This window comes from Macaca thibetana, chromosome 16 (genome assembly GCF_024542745.1).
Source record: "Macaca thibetana thibetana isolate TM-01 chromosome 16, ASM2454274v1, whole genome shotgun sequence".
Lineage (NCBI taxonomy): Eukaryota > Metazoa > Chordata > Mammalia > Primates > Cercopithecidae > Macaca > Macaca thibetana.
In genome coordinates, this window is record NC_065593.1 from 2,999,057 (window position 1) to 3,020,477 (window position 21,421).

Here is a 21,421-nt window from a genome sequence, read left to right on the forward strand (position 1 = left end):
CCAGGCAACATGGTAAAACCCCGTCTGTACTAAAAATACAAAAAATTAGCTAGGCGTGATGGTGCATACCTGTAGTCTCAGCTGCTTGGGAGGCTGAGGCAGAAGAATCGCTTGAACCCAGGAGGCAGAGGTTGCAGTGAGCCGAGATCGTGCCATTGCACTCCAGCCTGGGTGACAGAACAAGACTCTGTCTCAAGAAAAAAAAAAAAAAAAAATTAGATGAATTTACAGTGTATAATGTGATTTTTTTAATGGGAAATTTTATGTTACATTTTTTTAAAAACAAAAAGAAATACATTTATATTTTAATTTTTAAGCTTTTTGTGACAGCCCACAAGGGCTCACACCTGTAATCCTAACACTTTGAGAGCCTGAGATGGGAAGATCACTTGAGACCAGGAGTTTGAGACCAGCTTTGGCAACATAAGGAGACCCTTTCTCTGCAAAAAAGTAAAAAATTAGTTGGGTGTGGTACACATGGGCTTGTAGCCCCAACTCCTCAGGAGCCTGAGGCAGGGGAAGATTGCTTGAGCCTAGGAGTTCTAGGCTGCAGTAAGCTATGATTTCACCACTGCACTCCTGCCTGGGTGACAAAACAAGACCCTGTCTCTTATTTTTTTATTTTTTATTTTTTTAAAAGAAAGCTTTTTGTGATCACAGGGTCTAAAAGCTAAAAATTATTGGTTAGGCCGTGTGCAGTGGCTCACGCCTGTAATCCCAGCACTTTGGGAGGAGGAGGCAGGCAGATAACCTGAGGTCGGGAGTTCAAGACCAGCCTGGCCAACATGGAGAAACCCTGTCTCTACTGAAAATACAAAAATTAGCTGGGCATGGTGGTGGACACCTGTAGTCCCAGCTACTCAGGAGGCTGAGGCAGGAGAATGGCGTGAACCCGGGAGGCGGAGCTTGCAGTGAGCCGAGATCGCGCCACTGCACTCCAGCCTGGGCAACAGAGCGAGACTCTGTCTCAAAAAAAAAAAAAAAAAAAATTACTGGCTTGAACCCAGTAATTTTTAGTACTTGAGTTATCAATATAATAAATAATAGATAAAAACATAAATATATGATAAATTTTGATATGCAGTTATTAAATTGAAAGTAAAATTTCATTAGAAATGCAAAAAGTCAAAAACAAAAACAGGCCGGGCGCGGTGGCTCAAGCCTGTAATCCCAGCACTTTGGGAGGCCGAGACGGGCGGATCACGAGGTCAGGAGATCGAGACCATCCTGGCGAACACGGTGAAACCCCGTCTCTACTAAAAAATACAAAAAACTAGCCGGGCGAGGCGGCGGGCGCCTGTAGTCCCAGCTACTCGGGAGGCTGAGGCAGGAGAATGGCATAAACCCGGGGGGCGGAGCTTGCAGTGAGCCGAGATCGCGCCACTGCACTCCAGCCTGGGCAACAGAGCGAGACTCTGTCTCAAAAAAAAAAAATTACTGGCTTGAACCCAGTAATTTTTAGTACTTGAGTTATCAATATAATAAATAATAGATAATAAAAACATAAATATATGATAAATTTTGATATGCAGTTATTAAATTGAAAGTAAAATTTCATTAGAAATGCAAAAAGTCAAAAACAAAAACAGGCCGGGCGCGGTGGCTCAAGCCTGTAATCCCAGCACTTTGGGAGGCCGAGACGGGCGGATCACGAGGTCAGGAGATCGAGACCATCCTGGCGAACACGGTGAAACCCCGTCTCTACTAAAAAATACAAAAAACTAGCCGGGCGAGGCGGCGGGCGCCTGTAGTCCCAGCTACTCGGGAGGCTGAGGCAGGAGAATGGCATAAACCCGGGGGGCGGAGCTTGCAGTGAGCTGAGATCCGGCCACTGCACTCCAGCCCGGGCGACAGAGCCAGACTCTGTCTCAAAAAAAAAAAAAAAAAAAAAAAAAAACAACAAAAAACAAAAAAAAACAAAAACAAACTCTCTAGTCCTTGTTCCCCCATCTCTGGCAGCCACCATTCTATTTTCTGCCTCTATGAGCTTAACTACTTTAGGGACCTCATAAAAGTTGAATCATACAGTGCTTGTCTTTTGGTGACTGGTTTGTTTCACTTAGCATAATGTTCTCAGACTCATCCCTGTTGTATTAATAGCATGTGACAGGATTTCTTTCCTTTTTTTTCTTCCTTTTTTTTTTTTTTTCTTGGAACAGGGTCTCACTCTGTTGCCCAGGCTGGAGTCCAGTGGTGTGATCACAGCTCACTGCAGCCTTTACCTCCTGGCCCAAGTGAATCTTCTCTCCTCAGCCTCCCACGTAGCTGGGACTGTGGGCACACAACACCACACCTGGCTAATTTTTGAAATTTTTTGTAGAGATGGGGGTATTGCTATATTGTCCCGGCTGGTCTCAAACTCCTGGGCTCAAGCAATCCTTCCTTGGCCCCTCAAAGTGCTGGGATTATAGGCATGTGCCACCTCTCCCGGCCAAAACCCCCCCTTTTTATAGATGAGATACTTGCTCCAAGTTGCACAGCTGGGTTGGTCTCTTGACTCTAGATTCCAGAGGCATTGGTGGAACACTTGATCATGCTGGCTTCAGCATCTGCATGTTAACAAGCTCTTCTCGTTCGTTACTTCTCTGCACTTTAGTTTCACTGTCCCACCCCGAGCTTCTTTGGCCTCTGTGAAGCACAGATTTTCTGGGTCTGATTGGATCTAAGTCTCCTACTCTCCTCCCACAGATACTATGGCGGGACTGAGTTTATTGATGAACTGGAGACCCTCTGTCAGAAGCGAGCCCTGCAGGCCTATAAGCTGGACCCACAGTGCTGGGGGGTCAACGTCCAGCCCTACTCAGGTGATTGTCTCATCCACATGGCCTGGTGCAGCCTCATCATGTGCATCCCCCAGGGCTGACATGCACCAAGAAGCATCCTGAGAAGGACTTGCATCCTAAGAAGGACTGCCATAGGCCGGGCGCGGTTGGCTCACGCCTGTAATCCCAGCACTTTGGGAGGCAGAGGCAGGCAGGTCACCTGAGGCCGGGACTTCAAGACCACCTGACCAACATGGAGAAACCTGGTCTCTACTGAAAATACAAAAATTAGCTGGGTGTAGTGGTGCATGCCTGTAATCCCAGCTACTCAGAGGCTGAGGCAAGAGAATTGCTTGAACCTGGGAGGTAGAGGTTGCGCTAAGCCAAGATCGCGCCATTGCACGCCAGCCTGGGCAACAAGAGTGAAACTCCATCTCAAAAACAAAAAAAAAAAAAAGAAGGACTGCCATAAATAAAAGATAAGCCATGCATCTCTCTGTATTGCCCTTGGGCTCCCAGCTCTGTACCCCCTCCCAGGCAGTGCCCTTTCTCTGAACTTCCTCTTTCAAGGCTGATGGTGAAGGGGCACCTCCTGGAGCTCAGGGAAGGCACGAGGCCTGTTCTTGCCACTCCTGGGTGAAGGCTTAGTGGCCAAGGTCCCGGATGCCACTTGGTACCTCGGTCAGAAATAATCGTGTCTCCTTTGGTCCACTTGTTTCAGGCTCCCCTGCAAACTTCGCTGTGTACACTGCCCTGGTGGAACCCCATGGGCGCATCATGGGCCTGGACCTGCCAGATGGGGGCCACCTGACCCATGGGTTCATGACAGACAAGAAGAAAATCTCTGCCACGTCCATCTTCTTTGAATCTATGCCCTATAAGGTAAGCATGTGTTTCTCTCCATAGCTTTTATTTCCTTGGGAAACCTCTGATGTTTGGCTCTGCCTGTAGGGATAAGTTTGGTTTATGTGTCACTATAGGAAGTCCCCACCTTGCACCATTTTTCATTTCCCTGCCGTGGGGACTCCTCAGGCTTTCAGGACCCGCTGGGGCAGCTGGGATGGAGAGACAAGGGTCTGAGCTGAGGCCATAGGGAAACCAGTGAGGGAGGCAACTACTGAGGAGAGTTCAGGTGTGGCAGGGGCAGTGGTAACTGCTGGGAATAACAACCCTGGGGAATAGCAACCAGGTCACTACAGTTGGACCCCAGCAACAGCCACCACCTCCACAGCTCTGCCCTCGCCTGGTGACATCTCTGCTCAGAGCCCCTGTGGGCCAGCAGCAGCATAAGGATGCAGTAGCTGCAGGGATGGCAGCATCCTCGGCTCCAGCACCAAAACCAGCAGCCCTGTGCCATCCACAGCAACAGTCCTCCATGGCCATGTTAGGGCCAGCCCCTGCCTGTGTATAGCGGCTACAGAGGAACAGACAGTGGTTTGACTTAGGATGTTCAACCTTAGGATAGTGCAAAAGTGACATGCATTCAATAGATACATTTCAAGCTCCCATACATCCGTTCTGCTTTTCACTGTCAATACAGTATTCAGTAGATTACATGAGATAGTCAACACCGTATTATAAAATAAGCTTTGTGTTTGACTCTCTTGCCCGGTGTAGGGTACCACAGTGTTCTCAGCATGTTTAAGGTAGGCCAGGCTAGATTGTGACGTTGGATAGGTTAGGTGTATCACATGCATTTTTGACTTTATGATATTTTCAGCTTAATGATGAGTTTATTGGAATGTAACCCCATAAGTTGAGGTATGACTTTATGATATTTTCAGCTTAATGATGAGTTTATTGGAATGTAACCCCATAAGTTGAGGTATGACTTTATGATATTTTCAGCTTAATGATGAGTTTATTGGAATGTAACCCCATAAGTTGCGGAGCACCTGTACTGTTCAGGTGTACACCCCATTGCCATTGCCACCCCACTGCAAATACCTGATAACACAGCCAGCCCAGCAGTGGAACCAGCACCCTCAGAACCAGTGCCAAGGGCTGCCTCTAGGGTGTGCAGGGCCCCAGGCAAATACTTGTTTAGCATGAGACCCTGTCTGTATAAACACTTGGGTCGAAAAATGCATGTAAGATGCGTGGGCTCATTCAGGCATGGTGATTTATCTATAAAGATAAAGGATCATGGGGAGAAGAGGTAACTTGCTTATTCTTTTAGTGTCCAGTGTTGGTGATTCTTTCTAGCGTCCAGGAACCATCTTTTCATGTTCTTTATTAATAACTGTGCCATTCCTGCTTAGTTTCATGTTTGTTACCGTGAAAAAAGGCAGCAGTGCATCTTTCTCCTTGGCTGGCATTCCATGGTCTTGGGTGCATGCTGTGTGTACTCGGCCTTTGTCTCAGTGCTGGTGATTGTACGTGTGCTCTTTTTTGCAGTCATGTCTTTTCACAGAACGCCTAGGTGTTTGCAGTCACATCTCCTCACTGGCCAAGGCCAGCCTTGAAGCTAGATTTTGAAACATGTCACAATAGTTAACAAAACACTTTGCCTTGGCTGGGCTCGGTGGCTCATGCCTGTAATCCCAGCACTTTGGGAAGCTGAGACAGGCATATCACCTGAGGTCAGGAGTTCGAGACCAGCCTGGCCAACATGTTGAAACCCTGTCTTTACTAAAAATCCAAAAAATTACCCGGACGTGGTGATGCACACCCGTGGTCCCAGTGACTCAGGAGGCCAAGGCGGGATAATTGCTTGAACCTGGGAGGCGGAGGTTGCAGTGAGCCAAGATGGCTCCATTGCACTCCAGAGTGGGCGACAAGAGTGAAACTCCATCTCAAAAAAAAAAGGCTGGGTGCAGTTGCTCACACTTACAATCCCAGCACTTTGGGAGGCTGAGACAGGTGGATCATGAGGTCAGGAGTTCGAGACCAACCTGGCCAACACAGTGAAACCCTGTCTCTACTAAAAATACATGGTGGTGTGCTCCTGTAATCCCACTTTTTGGGAGGCTGAGGTGGGCGGATCATCCGAGGTCAGGAGTTCGAGACCAGCCCGGTCAACATGGCAAAACCCTGTCTCTACTAAAAATACAAAAATTAGCTGGGCATGGTGGCATACACCTGTAGTCCCAGCTACTCAGGTGGCTGAGGCAGGAGGACCACTTGAACCTGGGAGGTGGAGGTTGCAGTGAGCCAAGACTGCAACAGTGCACTCCAGCCTGGGTGACAGAGCGAGGCTCCATCTTCAAAAAAAAAAAAAAATCTGCATCCCGCACCCAGTTGCCTCCAGCCACCCCCTGTCTTTGATATACATTGTTCAGGCTGCAGTCCTGTGGGCGTGGTGAGGGGACGCACCTCAGGATGGGCGTGGAGAGGTGGGGCCTGGGACCCTGGGCAGCTTGGGCAGCAGGAAGTGCAGCTCACCCACTGGGGGGTGATTTGAGTCCTGCCCTCGGTGGGCAGGAGGAGACAGACCTTACTGGCATTTACCAGCAGCCAGAGGCAGCTGACTTCCATCCCACTGGGCTGCAGAGTTGGAGGTCAGGGGGTGTCCTAGGGCCACTGCCCTGCCCAGCCTTCACCAGACCACCTGCCTCCACCTTTAGCCCCCGCCCCCCTCCACAGCAGGAGCCCCACAAAGGGCCAAGCAACAGCAATACCAACCTTCCATTTTGTGTTTTTGGCCCATCCCCACTGTGACTCGAGAATTCCTCCCTGTCCCTGGTCCTGAGTGACTACTGGGGTCTCCTCATCCTCTGTGCACTGTGGACCCCATCTGCAGTTTATTATAAATGCCTGCGAATTCTTCTAGGAGTTGTTCTGTTGTCTTACTCTCAAGATTAAAAAAAGGAAATAAAAACCTTTGAAAAATCTATCAAAAGGGGAGAAAGCAGCACAGACTTTTTGTTGTTGTTGTAATTGTGGCTACACAAAAAGTTGTATTATCATGTCCGTTTTTTTCATCTTTTTTTTTTTTTCTTTTGGTGGAGAACAAGGTCTCCCTATGTTGCCCAGGCGAGTCTCACACTCCTGGACTCAAGCTATCCTCCTGCTTCTGCCTCTCTAAGAGCTGGGATTACAGGCGTGAGCCACTGTGCCTGGTGAATTATGTCCATTTTTACTGGAGGTCAGCCATTGATATTTCATTTCATAAAACAGTTTCTTTGCCAAATTCAGGTGACTGAGAAAGAACCACACCCTTGAAGCAAAACACAGAAAACAAAACCACAAATCATCTTTCCACTTGACTTTCTAGATGAGGTCTTGGTTCCCAAAACCTTGCGGCCAAGCTTCTGTAGTTGGGTTGGATTGTAAGTGCCTTTTTTATTTGGAAAGAGGGACCACCAATCCTGAAACCTTTCACTCCAGATGTGCTGGTAGTTTCTGAGGGGGTCACCAAGGTAAGAGGAAGGAAGGTTGGGGCAGGGCCTTCAGAAGAGGGAGCCTCTCTGTCTCTGTCTCCTCTTTCCTGAGGCTTCTCAGATCCCAGAGCCCAGTTTTTCCTGTGGTGCACTCCATGCTCTGCTGGTTATGTGTGCTTCCCTGTGACTTTTTTTTTTTTTTTTTGAGACAGCATCTGGCTTTGTCTCCCAGGCTGGAGTGAAGTGGCTCTATGTCAGTTCACTGCAACCTCTGCTTCCCGGGCTCAAGCGATCTTCCCTCTTCAGTTCCTAAGTAGCTGGGACTAGAGACGCATGCCACCATGCCTGGCTAATTTTTGTATTTTTTGTGGAGACGAGGTGTTGCCATGTTGCCAGGCTGGTCTTGGACTCCTGGGCTCAGCCGGAGCCTAACTCAGCCTCCCAAAGTGCTGGTATTACAGGCATGAGCCACCGCATCCAGCTGACCCTTTTTTTTTTTTTTTTTTTTTTTGAGACAGTTTCACTCTTGTCACCCAGGCTAGAGTGCAGTGGCACGATCTCAGCTCACTGCAACCTCTGCCTCCTGGGTTTAAGCAATTCTCCTCCCTTAGCTTCCCAAGTCACTGGGACTGCAGGTGTGCACCACCATGCCTGGCTAATTTTGTGTTTTTAGTAGAGGCAGAGTTCCACCATGTTGGCCAGGCTGGTCTCGAGCTCCTGACCTCAGGTGATCTGCCCCGCTCAGCCTCCCAAAGTGCTGGGATTACAGACGTGAGCCACCATGCCTGGCTGACCCCTATGTTTATAGAAGTTTAATAAAATGAACTTCCTAAGAGATGTGTTTCCAAAAAAGAAAAATAAATTATTTTAAATTTTACATTGAGGTCTACAATCTGTCTGGAATTGACTTTTTTTTTTTTTTTTAACAAATTATATATAATTAAGGGATGCACAGTGATGTTATGATTTGTATACACAGTGCAGAATTATTGAATCAAGTTAACCAACATATCCCACTCCTTAAATATTTATTATTTTTCTTCCTCTCTAATTGCAACTTTGTACCCTTTGCTCAGTATCTCTCCATTATCCGCCACCCTTCAGTGACTGATAACCACATTCTACCTTGCTTCTGTGAGTTCGTTTGTTTTATTTATTTATTTTATTTAATTTATTTCTTTTGAGACAGAGTCTCGCTTTGTCACCCAGGCTAGAGTGCAGTGGTGCCATCTCGACTCACTGCAACCTCCGCCTCCTAGGTTCAAGTGATTCTCCTGCCTCAGCCTCCTGAGTAGCTGGGATTACAGGCATGTGCCACCACGCCTGGCTAATTTTTGTATGTTTAGTAGAGACGGGGTTTCACCATGTTGGCCAGGCTGGTCTCGAACTCCCGTCCTCAGGTAATCCACCTGCCTTGGCCTCCCAAAGTGCTGGAACTGCAGGTGTGAGCCACCGCGCTCAGCAGTTCAGTTGTTTTAGATTTCACATAGAAGTAAGATCACACGGCCAGGTGCAGTGGCTCACACCTGTAATCTCAGCACTTTGGGAGGTCGAAGTGGGAGGATCACTTGAGTCCAGGAGTTTGAGACCAGCCTGGGCAACATGGCGAAACCCCATCTCTACAAAAATACAAAAATTAGCTGGGTGTGGTGGCACTGCCCGTGGTCCCAGCTATTCAGGAGGCTGAGTGGGAGAATCGCTTGAACCCGGGAGGTGGAGGTTGCAGTGAGCCGAGATGGCACCACTGCACTCCAGCCTGGGCGACAGAGTGAGCCTCTGTCTCAAAAAAGAAGTGGGATCATGCGGTATTTGTCTTTCTGAGCCTGGCCTATTTCACTTAGCATAAGGTCCTCCAAGTTCATCGGTGTTGTTGTAAATGACAGAATTTCTTTTTTCAGGCTGATTATTATTACATTGTGTGTATATATGTGTCACATTTCCTTTGTCCATTCATCTGTTGATGGACATGGATTTTTTCTGTAATTTGGCAATTGTGAATAGTGCTGCAGTGAACATGGGAGTGCACATGTCTCTTTGACATACTGATTTCAAGTTCTTAGGATATAGATTCACAAGTGGGATTGCTGAATCTGGAATTGATTTCTTTGTGTGGGTGAGGCGGGCATCTGGATAACGTTTTTGTCCACATGGATGCCCCGTTGATCCAGTGCCATTAATTGAAAAGGTCACCCTCTCCCCACTGCACTGTGGCGTCACCACTGGCATGGATCCAATGACCTGTGTTGCGTGTGGTTCTGCTTCTGGTTAAGCCAGATGCTTTGCCCTTCCACGAATGTATGCTGCCTTAATTACTATAATTTGTCAAGCATTTTGTGACACAAAATACACAAAGCAATGATGTTTCATGTAAAGGTTTGGTATGTCTTTCCTTTTATGGTTTTTGTTATTTACATTTCATTTTCTATCTTTCTTGCTTTTACATACTTTTTTTTTTTTTTTTTTGAGATGGAGTCTCGCTCTGTCACCCAGGCTGGAGTGCAGTGGCGCAATCTTGGCTCACTGCAAGCTCTGCCACCTGGGTTCACACCGTTCTGTCTCAGCCTACCGAGTAGCTGGGACTACAGGCGCTCACCACCACGCCCGGCTAACTTTTTGTATTTTTAGTAAAGACGGGGTTTCACCGTGTTAGCCAGGATGGTCTCGATCTCCTGACCTCATAATCCGCCCACCTCAGCCTCCCAAAGTGCTGGGATTACAGGCCTGAGCCACTGAGCCCGGGCCCTACTTTTTGTTTTTCAATGCTGTATCCAGTGACCTTGCTAAATTTGCTTATTCTAATAGTTGGCCCCTTGCATCTTGATTTTCTAGGTATATTGTATTGTCTGTGTGTGATGTCAGTTTTTAAATTTCTTCTTTCCTAATTGTTATGCCTTTTGTTTCTTTTTCTTGCCTCATTATACTTGGAATAGAAGTGGTATTAGCAGGCATTTTGGTCTTGTTCCTGAAGGTAACTGTTTTGGTTTACGTTGTGTGGTCCTGTCGCATTTGTTTCATTCTGCAGGTGCTTTTTGGTTCCTTCTTGGGGGGTAGTGCCCCAGCAGCAGGGCTCACTACAACCCTGGGACTCCTCAGGGACTCCTGGGTCTGTGAGCCATACTTGGTTGAGCAGGCTGAACACACCAGTATCCTGTCTCACCCTCAAGTCTTCATCTAGGACATCGTTCCTTTTGTCATGGCGGGCGGAGTGAGTTCAGGTGGGAGGACAGGAGGCAGGTGTGGCTGGAGGAAGCCACCTGAACCTGCCTCCCTGACATTCCACAGGTGAACCCAGACACTGGCTACATCAACTATGACCAGCTGGAGGAGAACGCACGCCTCTTCCACCCGAAGTTGATCATCGCAGGTGATGTGCGGGGTGGAAAGTGACCTTGTTCACCAGTAGCCTGGTGCCTCTTACAGAATGAGGATGGAAAGATGTTCCCACCCTGTTGAGCCCACTGCTAGTTTCTGCCCTGGATAACTGAGTTTCTGGGGTCCACATATATTAGTTTCTTTCAGGATACAGAGGTGTGTTTGCTGCTTTTTGTGCTACGTGGATTAAGATCTGAGACTGTTCTCAGAGAAGCATCTAGAAATGTCAGGCCCTGACTGGGTTGGCAATAGTAGTTGGGGAAATCTCAACCACCAAGACGTTGAAGAGTCAGACAGAGTGGTTGCCTTTAGCACAGAGGTGCTTTTTGAGGGCATTCTCCATTTTTGCTCTGAGATTTTAGGGGAAGAAATCTCTGGGCTTTCAGATCTACGTATCTAGAGGCCAGTGTGAAGCCAACTCAGCTGGCCCGTAGACATCTCTGATGCAACTGTGTCACTTTTCCTGTCTCAGGAACCAGCTGCTACTCCCGAAACCTGGACTATGCCCGGCTGCGGAAGATTGCAGATGAGAACGGGGCATATCTCATGGCGGACATGGCACACATCAGTGGGCTGGTGGTGGCTGGCGTGGTGCCCTCCCCATTTGAACACTGCCACGTGGTGACCACCACCACTCACAAGACCCTGCGAGGCTGCCGAGCTGGCATGATCTTCTACAGGAAAGGTGTGCTCCCGAATGTTGGGTACAGACGGGTACCATGGTTTACATTTCTCCTGTGGGGGTTCAGATTCAGTTGAGGGAGCTGGGAAAAACTCTGACCTGGGATCCCTGGAAAATCTTAAGATCCCAGTCCCTTAAAGAGCTGCTTAGGAAGAAGCAGTGACAGGCTTTACAGAAAGGATTCCCGGCGGGGCGTGAGGGCTCACACCTGTAATCCCAGCATTTTGGGAGGCCGAGGTGGGCGGATCACAAGGTCAGATCGAGACCATCCTGGCTGACACGGTGAAACCCTGTCTCTACTAAAAACACAAAACATTAGCCGGGTGTGGTGGTGGACGCCTGTGGTCCCAGCTACTTTGGAGGCTGAGGCAGGAGAATGGCGTGAACCCGGGAGGCGGAGCTTGCAGTGAGCCGAGATCGCGCCACTGCACTCCAGCCTGGGCGACAGAGCGAGACTCCGTCTCAAAAAGAAAAAGGAAAAAAAAAGAAAGGATTCCCCAGAAGGAGGCTGTCAGCCACAGCTCCTGCTTCACTTTCGTGCGTCCAGGTCCTAGGAACACAGGAGGGGGATCAGCAACCACTACCTGAATTAATCCTTCCCTTGAGAGGCAGGTGTTTGAATGAAAAGAGGGTACATGGCTGGCTGGGGGCTACTGGGAGGCCTCACAAGGCTGCATTATTCTGGTAAACTTACAGTGGTCTGTCATGTTTCTTAAAGAGAAAGACTCACGGTAGTCAAACTAGAAGACATGGATGTATAAACATTAATATCATTTTAGTGAAGGTTTTTCTTTCCGTTACCTTATAACCTACCCCTAGGCACTCCCTTTATTTTCGAATTCCCTTACCTGGGAAAGCCTGTTAGTGGTCAGGTCATCATTTAGCCTGTGGTGAGACTTGATGTGCCAACTTTGCATCGGCAGAGACACCAGCCCACTGGTGACTATATTACTCTTACCTGATGCAGGGTCTTCTTGCCCAGCCCCTGGCTGGGACTAGACACAGCCACATGCCCCCTCAGCTTCTCAACACCCATTGCCTCTCTGCTCCTCTGAGCAAATTCTTTAGCTGTGCTGATGTTTCTGAGGCAGGTAGCCATTCCCACCTGCCCGGGAGTCATTTGTTTTTTTCCCCCACTGTGTGTTGATGTGATTCATTTCACCCAGTGCTGAGGGATTCTGGAGCCAGCCTGTCAGAGCAAATACTTGCTCCGCTGCACACCCGCTGTATGACTTTGGGCTGGTTGTGCAGCCTCTCTGTGCCTCATTTCCTCACCTCTAGAGTGGGGACTGTAATAATAGTACCTGTCCCTTTGGACTGCTCTTTTGAGGATTAAATGAATTTATGTAAAGTGATTAGAGCAGTTCTTGGCTCACTAGAAGCTCTAGATAGATGTTAATTGTTATAGATTATGACTGAATAGTAGCTATTATTGATGGTTAACTTTTTCTCAGAAAGGAACCTTGTTCTCCATCTTCAGCCACATGAGCTTTGTCTTCAGCACATCTTGGAGACTCTTTACATTTTATTTTTGGGGACAGGGTCTCAGTCTGTCACTCAGGCTGCAGTGCAGTGGTACAATCGAAGCTCACTGCAACTTCAACTCCCTGGGCCCAAGCAATCCTCCCACCTCACCCTCCCATGTAGCGGGGACCACAGGTGCGTGCCACCATGTCTGGCTAATTTTTAAATTTTTCTGTGGACATGGGTTCTCTCTTTGTTGCTCAGGCTGGTCTTGAACTCCTGGGTTCAAGTGATCCTCCCACCTCTGCCTCCCAAAGTGCTGGGATTACATGGACTTTTTTTTTTGCCCCGGAGACAGAGTTTTGCTCTTGTCGCCCAGGGTGGAGTGCAGTGGCGCAATCTCAGCTCACTGCAACCTCTGCCTCCCGGGTTCAACCCGTTCTCCTGCCTCAGCCTTCCAAGTAGCTGGAATTACAGGTGTCTGCCACCACGCCCAGCTGATTTTTGTATTATTAATAGAGACAGGGTTTCACTATGTTGACCAGGCTGGTCTTGAACTGACAGTTGATCCACCTGCCTCTGCCTCCCAAAGTGCTGGGATTACAGGCGTGAGCCACCGCACCCGGCCACATGGACATTTCTTTAAGGAAAGATGTCCAGGGCAAATTCTTGAATTCTTGGTTACAATGTTAGTGGAGGGAAATTTCTGTCCTTTTTTTTCTTTTCTTTCTTTTTTTTTTTTTTTTTTTTTTTTTGAGACAGAGTGTCACGGTGTCACCCAGGCTGGAGTGAGCTCTCGGCTCACTGCAACCTTTGCCTCTCGGGTTCAAGCGATTCTTCTGCCTCAGCCTTCTGAGTAGCTGGGACTACAGGTGCACACCACCATGCCCGAGTAATTTTTGTATTTTTAGTAGAGATGGGGTTTTGCCATGTTGGCCAGGCTGGTCTCAAACTCCTGACCTCGTGATCCACCCACCTTGGCCTCCCAAAGTGCGGGGATTACAGGTGTGAGTCACTGCATCTAGCCTGTCCTTTCATTTTTAAGGCCTTGTTATAGTCATGTTAAGAAGAGATGCCATCAGAGGAGGCAAGTGAACAGTTGAGGTGCTGAAACCAGCATTCTAGCCAGAGTCATCCATGATGTCCTTGTTGCCAAAGAATAAGGATACTGGTCTGCCCTCAGGAGGCAAGGGCCCCCGTCTGCTCCGCTGTGTTACAAACCAGTTCTCCATGCCAGGATAAAGGCCAGGCTTGTGCTTGATACTTCCCTGGCCAGTCTGGGTTTGAGCCTAAAATGAAAAAGAGGGGACAGTCCATACGATCCCATTGTGATGTTTTTCTTCCTCTAGGAGTGAAAAATGTGGATCCCAAGACTGGCAAAGAGATTCTGTACAACCTGGAGTCTCTTATCAATTCTGCTGTGTTCCCTGGCCTGCAGGGAGGTCCCCACAACCACGCCATTGCTGGTAAAACATCATCTGCTTCTGCTCATCCTGTGGCCCCTAATTCCCATCTCACCTGTCCTCCAAAATCGTGTGCCAGGACTTCCACGCTAGGGAAAAAGCTGGAGGGCTGTCTCTGTCCAGGAGATGCTAACACAGAGTAGGGCATGGTTGAGACTGGCCTAAGGTAGGGACAATAGGGAATGGCATCCACTCCATGTGTACGGCCACCCAGAGGCAAACCTGTGGGTCAGGCTGGGTTTTGTAAAGTACGTGGAGCCCTCTTAAGGAAGGAATCTGACAGTTAGGAGAGGGCAAAGCACAAGTGAGAGAGATTGGGGTCCAAACCCTGCAGGATGAGCCCCCTTGCCCTTGATGGACCTGGCCTGTGGTGGTGGAGGCCCCTGTGTCTGAGCCTCCCACCCTGCACCAGTGCCACGTCAGTGACTCCTGAGTCAGATTCCATGACTGCCCAGCAGGTTCTCATTGACTTGTTCTTTTTCTCTTTGTACAAGTAGCTTAGGACATTTGTGATGACTCAAGAGTTATCCCACTGCCTTTGTGGAACAAGGACATTGGTAGAACTCATTCCCGCTAAGGGGCTCAGGATGAAGGTGTAGCTTCTCGGTCAGGAGACGCACGAGCACTTCTAGAGAGGAACCAGCGATCAGGAGATATTGGGCATAGGGGTGGAAGGAGCTGGGGTCCCAGGCGTGTTCTCATGTTCTCCCGTCACACCTACACACTTGGCACCCACGGCTGCTTCAACTCTGGGATGCAGGGATCACCCCATCCCCAGCTGCTCTGGACGCCCTTTCCAGTTGTTTTCACAAGTATCGATAGGCGGCTGTGTGCGGGACACAGGCCTGTGGCTTCTCCTTACCCTCCATTCTCTGTGTCCCTTGAAGCAGCGCTCAGGACTGAATGCAAGGTACCAGATGAGTCTGAACGGTGGTGCAGGGTAGGACGAAGGCTGCACCTCCTACCTGCGCTCTGACCTGAGAGAGCTGCATAATCTGGCGTCAAGAGCATCAGCTCTTAGGGCTGCTAAGTAATCATTTTCACACATCAAGATTAAAAAGGATGTAAAATCCATCCTGCTTAACAGCTTTGGTATGGTAATGTTAGCACAGAACTTCCACGCTTAGGGAAACTTCCACGCTTACCTCAACAGCAGTTCCTCAGAGAAGCATATCAGCTGGGCGCAGTGGCTCATGCCTATAATCTCAGCACTTTGGGAGGCTGAGGCAGGCGGGTCACTTGAGCCCAGGAGTTTGGGACCAGCCTGGCCAACATGGAGAAACCCCATCTCTACTAAAAATATAAAAAATTAGCCAGGCGTGGCCGGGCGCAGTGGCTCACGCCTATAGTCCCAGCACTTTGAGGCTGAGGTGGGTGGATCACTTGAGGTCAAGAGTTCCAGACCAGGCTGGGCGCAGTGGCTCACGCCTGTAATCCCAGCACTTTGGGAGGCCGAGGCTGGCAGATCACGAGGTCAGGAGATTGAGACCACAGTGAAACCCCATCTCTTCTAAAAATACAAAAAATTAGCTGGGCACGGTGGCGGGTGCCTGTAGTCCCAGCTACTCGGGAGGCTGAGGCAGGAGAATGGCATGAACCCGGGAGGTGGAGCTTGCAGTGAGCTGAGATCACGCCACTGCACTCCAGCCTGGGCAATGGAGCAACACTCTGCCTCAAAAAAAAAAAAAAAAAGAGTTCCAGACCAGCCTGGCCAATATATAGTGAAACCCTGTCTCTACTGAAAAATACAAAACTTAGCTGGACATGGTGGCACATGCCTGTAGTCCCAGCTACTTAGGAAGCTGAGGCAGGAGAATCGCTTGAACCTGGGAGGCGGAGGTTGCAGTGAGCCGAGATCGCGCCACTGCACTCCAGCCTGAGCAACAGAGCAAGACTCCCATCTCTCAAAAAAAAAAAAAAAAAAGGCCGGGCGCGGTGGCTCAAGCCTGTAATCCCAGCACTTTGGGAGGCCGAGATGGGTGGATCACGAGGTCAGGAGATCGAGACCATCCTGGCGAACACGGTGAAACCCCGTCTCTACTAAAAAATACAAAAAACTAGCCGGGCGGATGGCGGGCGCCTGTAATCCCAGTTACTTGGGAGGCTGAGGCAGGAGAATGGCGTAAACCCCGGAGGTGGAGCTTGCAGTGAGCTGAGATCCGGCCACTGCACTCCAGCCCGGGCGACAGAGCGAGACTCCATCTCAAAAAAAAAAAAAAAAAAAAAAAAAAAAATTAGCCAGGTGTGGTAGGACGTACCTGTAGTCGCACCTACTCAGGAGACTGAGATGGGAGGATCATCTGAGCTCAGGAAGTCAAGGCTGCAGTGAACTGTGATCATGCCACCGCACTCCAGCCTACGCAATGGGAGTGAGACCCTGTTCAAAAAATATAAAAATAAAAAATTTTTTTGGCTGGGCACGGTGCTCATGCCTGTAATCCCAGCACTTGGGGAGGCCAAGGCAGGTGGATCACTTGAGGTCAGGAGTTCAAGACCAGCCTGGCCAATATAGTGAAACCCTATCTCTACTAAAAATACCAACAAAAGTTAGCTGGGCGTGGTGGCGTGTGCTTGTATTCCCAGCTATTAGGGAGGCTGAGGCAGAAGAATCACTTGAACCTGGGAGGCAGAGGTTGCAGTGAGCCAAGATCATGCCACTGCACTCCAGCCTGGGCGACAGAAGTGAAACTCCATCTCAAAAAATAAATAATAATAATAAATTTTTAAATATATCATTTTGGAGGAAAATGTAATCCAACCCAAAAGCAAGGGGTGACATTGAAAAGCAAGGAAGCTTGAGTAAAAACAGGAATGTTGTTTGACTTATCATCTGTGTATGATTTTATCCTGTTCTCCTGACCTATTGTCTCTTCCTGTCCAGGGGTTGCTGTGGCCCTGAAGCAAGCTATGACTCTGGAATTTAAAGTTTATCAGCACCAGGTGGTGGCCAACTGCAGGGCTCTGTCTGAGGCACTGATGGAGCTGGGCTACAAAATAGTCACAGGTACAGACACAGATGGTGTTCAGCAGGCCTGTTCTTGTGGTTGCATTAGGGCTTGCTCCTCAGTTTGTGCAACCGGGATGTGGTCCAGGCTCTGCTGCTGCAGCTGCGATGACTGGGGCCCACCTTGGGAGGAGGTCAGCCTCACCTCCAGCTGGAAAGCCTCCCCCTGCCTCAGACCAGCCAGCTGCCCCCTTGGGTGAGCCACAGATGTTGGGAATAGTGGCTGTGATTGGTCACCAGCATAAGGACTGCATGTCCTCAGAACAGCTTTGCAGGATGACCTGAGGCTCACGAGAGGTTGGACTGTAGTGGTCACACACCCGGTAGGTGGCAGAGCCAGGACTCTGTGGTGATGCCTGGCACTGTGCCATGGGAGTGTCTTCTCTCACCCCGCTGAGCTGGGTGCACGGGCTGTCCCCTCCCAGTTTGCTGCATGTTCCTGGGGAGTTGGCTTGCTATAGCCATGTTTGGATCTGTACATTCTGGAGCTGTGGGCTGTGAATGAGATGGACTTCCCAGGTCAGGGCCCCACTGTGGGGTGCCATCCACCTCACAGCCACTGCAGGTTTCCACGGGGAGAGCGCGTTCGTTTTGGCGGGCAGCATACTCGATCCTCCTGAGGAAGGGCGACTTGATACCGAGTCCCACAAGACTGCCGGTTGTGCTAGCAGTGGTGTGGTCCAGGAATGTGGGTCCTGCTGTGTGTAGACCTGAGTGCCCACTCTCTGCACCATGCCCTTTGCCCTTTACAGGGATCACAGGACCCCTGGTCTAAGGAGTGGGGCTCCCACCCAATCCTGCATGTGTGGCAGCGCCTGGAAAGGCCGGGCCAGTGGTGTCTCCTCAGCAGTACCAGCCACACCCTCTTTTATGTTCTACTTCACTTACTTTCTGTTCTCCCTTCATCCTCCATGTCTTCAAATAACAAAGCCCAAGAAGTCCTCATGTGGACTGTGACCTTCAGGGTGCTTTAGCTCAGGAGTCCGCAACCTCCAGGCCACGGACTAGTACTAGTTTGTGGCCTGTTAGGAACCTGGCTGCATAGTAGGAAGTGAGCAGGGCCGAGAGCATTGCCACCTGAGCTCTGCCTCCTGTCAGATCAATGGCAGCATTATATTCTCACAGGAGCTGAACCCTGTTGTGAACTGCACATGTGAGGGATCTAGGTTGGGCCTCTTTAGAGAAACTATCTTTTTTTTCCTTCTGATTATACCTGCATCCTTCTGAGAATCTAATGCCCGGTGACCTGAGGTGGAAATTTCATCCCCAAACCATCCCCCAATGCCATCCGTGGAAAAACTGTCTTCCACAGTTCCTGGTGCCAAAAAGGTTGGGCACCACTGCTTTAGGTCCCTGTTTCTCAAACTTGGATGTGCACACCACCCCTGGGGCTGCTGGTACGATGCAGATTCTGACCAGGTCTTGGGTGATGCTGGTCTGGGAGCCACCCTTGGAGTTGTGAGGGTTTAGGCCATAGTCCCTGTCACCATGGGCATCTCATGGCATGGGCCTGCCCTCTCCCTGGTGACTTTGTCATTGTCACTCTACCCTCTGAGGGCCCGATGCACACGGCTGAAATAGATAATGCTTGTGAATGCCCGCTTTGGTGCCTGGCACTGTGAGAAGCACTGTGTCCGGTATCTTACTTAAACCTCATGACAGCCCTGTGAATTACTGGTGTTTTTGTTACAAATGGGCATCTGAGGTTTCACAATGTTGAGCTGCCTGCCTAAAGCCACACAGCAAGTGAGTGGGCACAGCTGGGGGGATGCAAAGCCAAGCTGGAGCCCTAGCTCGCCCATATCTTCAAAGGGATCCCTGCAACACAGCCCAGAAGCAGAGGCCCTAGTGCCGTCAGCACCCAAGGCAATACCCCGGCTTAATGAAGGTTCAGAGTGGAAGGATCCTCCTGTGTGACCTCGGACCAGGCGCAGAAAACTGTTAGCCTTGCTGTTGTCACCTTACCACTTTGATAATACCATCAGCCTCAAGGGATCCGGGAAAACCTACCACAGGCTACAGTGTCTGGCACCTAATGTGCTCCGTGAGCATGCCCCTTACCCCCAAAGTAACTTGAACCACTGCCCAATACTCATGCTGCCTTCGGGGGAGCCTTTACCATCCATGTTAGAGAAATGCCCAAGCAACGTGTCAGAGAAACAAGACAGGAGCAGCCTGAGGAAGCTGTCCCTTCCCAATGGGAATGTCAGGCCCTCTGCTGTATGATCAGTTACCCCTTTCAAAAGTGCTCTATCCTTCCTTTCACGTTCTTTTTTTTTTTTGAGACGGAGTCTCGCTGTGTCTCCCAGGCTGGAGTGCAGTGGTGTGATCTCGGCTCACTGCAAGCTCCGCCTCCCGGGTTCACGCCATTCTCCCACCTCAGCCTCCCAAGTAGCTGAGACTACAGGCGCCCGCCACCACGCCCGGCTAGTTTTTTGTATTTTTAGTAGAGACGGGGTTTCACCATGTTAGCCAGGATAGTCTCGATCTCCTGACCTCGTGATCCACCCGCCTCGGCCTCCCAAAGTGCTGGGATTACAGGCTTGAGCCACCGCGCCCGGCCCCTTTCACGTTCTTAGGCACGCACATCTCTCGTGGGCATTAGAATCCCGGGCCATGTGGTGGGGGTGCTCACCTTCCTGACCTCATCTGCTTTGGCCGCCTTCACCCTTGCCTTCATGTCACAGATTCCTTCACGGCATAGAATTAGCCTGCATTTCTATGTGTCCAACTTTGTTTCCAGGTGGTTCTGACAACCATTTGATCCTCGTGGATCTCCGTTCCAAAGGCACAGACGGTGGAAGGGCTGAGAAGGTGCTAGAAGCCTGTTCTATTGCCTGCAACAAGAACACCTGCCCAGGTGAGAATCATCCTTGGCCTTCTCCTTCACTCCTCTCCCATCTGCATTTCTTCTGGCCAAAGTTGTAGCTGATGAAGATACTGGCTCTGGAGACAGACCTCAGATAAAAACTGGAGTGGGGATGGGGCACGGTGGCTCACGCCTGTAATCCCAGCACTTTGGGAGGCCGAGGCAGGTAGATCACTTGAGGTCAGGAATTCAAGACCAGCCTGGCCAAAATGGTGAAACCCTGTCTCTACTAAAAATAGAACAATTAGCTGGGCATGGTGGTGCATACCTCTAATCCCAGCTACTCGGGAGGCTGAGGCAGGAGAGATGCTTGAACCCGGGAAGCAGAGGTTGCAGTGAGTGGAGATTGTACCACTGCACTTCAGCCTGGGCAACAGAATGAGACTGTAACAAACAAACAAACAAAAAACTGGACTGGGCACGGTGGTTCACGCCTGTAATTCCAGCACTTTGGGAGGCTGAGGTGGGTGAATCACGAGGTCAGGAGATTGAGACGGCTAACGGTGAAACCCCATCTCTACTAAAAATGCAAAAAATTAGCCGGGCGTGGTAGCACACGCCTGTAGTCCTAGCTACTCGGGAGGCTGAGGCAGAAGAATCGCTTGAACCTGGGAGGCGGAGGCTGCAGTGAGCTGAGATCACACCATTGCACTCCAGCTTGGGTGAGTGAGGCTCTGTCTCAGGAAAAAAAAACTGGAGCAGGGGCGGGGACCATACCTTGGCTGTCTCTCGGCTGCGCCTTTGTACTTGGCCCTGACCCTGCCAAGGAGCAAAAAGACTGATGTGGAGCCGTTGGAGGTGGTACATTCATTAGATGAGGGAGGTCAGAGGCTGCATTTTTCTCTGGGTTGTTAACAAAATATTGATGATGCATCTCAGACCCAGACAGATGTTAACCTCATTTTTAGGAGCAAGGGGCACATCAGACCACTTTGTGTACTAGTAATTAAGTAAGAACGGCCAAAACGTGGTTGTGCCTCCTTGTGCCTTGCGTTCTATTTTAGTTTCTGAATCAGTTGTACTCTCCTTGCTACAGCCAGCCAGTATCCTCAGACCAGTTCTCTTTTGCCCACGTGTCCCTTTTTAAATGCACCATTGTCACAGTGGTGACAATGTGGCGTAGGGACAGAGCCCCATTTATCTTGTAGGTGACAGAAGTGCTCTGCGGCCCAGTGGACTGCGGCTGGGGACCCCAGCACTGACGTCTCGTGGACTTTTGGAAAAAGACTTCCAAAAAGTAGCCCAGTTTATTCACAGAGGTAAGGATAAGCTTTTGGAAGTTGCCACATCTTATCGTGTGTATTTAGTTTCTGATTGTGATGAGTAGCTGAGATCCTGCCACTGAAAGACAATTCTGCACCAAGGCTGAGTGTTGGGGTGGGAGACAGCAAAAAACACTTACGTAAATCACCTTGTCTGAGAGGTTTATAAATTTGGGCTACCCAGGACATCTAAGGGTGGGTGCATCCGAGAGTAACTGAGG

At 49.6% G+C, this 21,421-nt stretch overlaps 1 protein-coding gene and 1 pseudogene across 3 annotated transcripts in view; both read left to right on the top strand.

Moving 5' to 3' along the window:
* Nucleotides 1-21,421, top strand: part of LOC126939050 (uncharacterized) — a 174,427-nt pseudogene that overhangs the window by 107,198 nt on the left and 45,808 nt on the right.
* Nucleotides 1-21,421, top strand: part of SHMT1 (serine hydroxymethyltransferase 1) — a 39,173-nt gene that overhangs the window by 16,569 nt on the left and 1,183 nt on the right. For all 3 annotated transcript variants that reach the window (XM_050763914.1, XM_050763913.1, XM_050763916.1), the window contains 8 exons: nucleotides 2,689-2,804; nucleotides 3,484-3,644; nucleotides 10,367-10,448; nucleotides 10,929-11,141; nucleotides 13,952-14,068; nucleotides 16,947-17,069; nucleotides 19,813-19,929; nucleotides 21,087-21,197. In XM_050763914.1, the coding sequence (XP_050619871.1) occupies nucleotides 2,689-2,804; nucleotides 3,484-3,644; nucleotides 10,367-10,448; nucleotides 10,929-11,141; nucleotides 13,952-14,068; nucleotides 16,947-17,069; nucleotides 19,813-19,929; nucleotides 21,087-21,197 (1,040 nt within the window). The remainder of the gene's footprint in view (nucleotides 1-2,688; nucleotides 2,805-3,483; nucleotides 3,645-10,366; nucleotides 10,449-10,928; nucleotides 11,142-13,951; nucleotides 14,069-16,946; nucleotides 17,070-19,812; nucleotides 19,930-21,086; nucleotides 21,198-21,421) is intronic.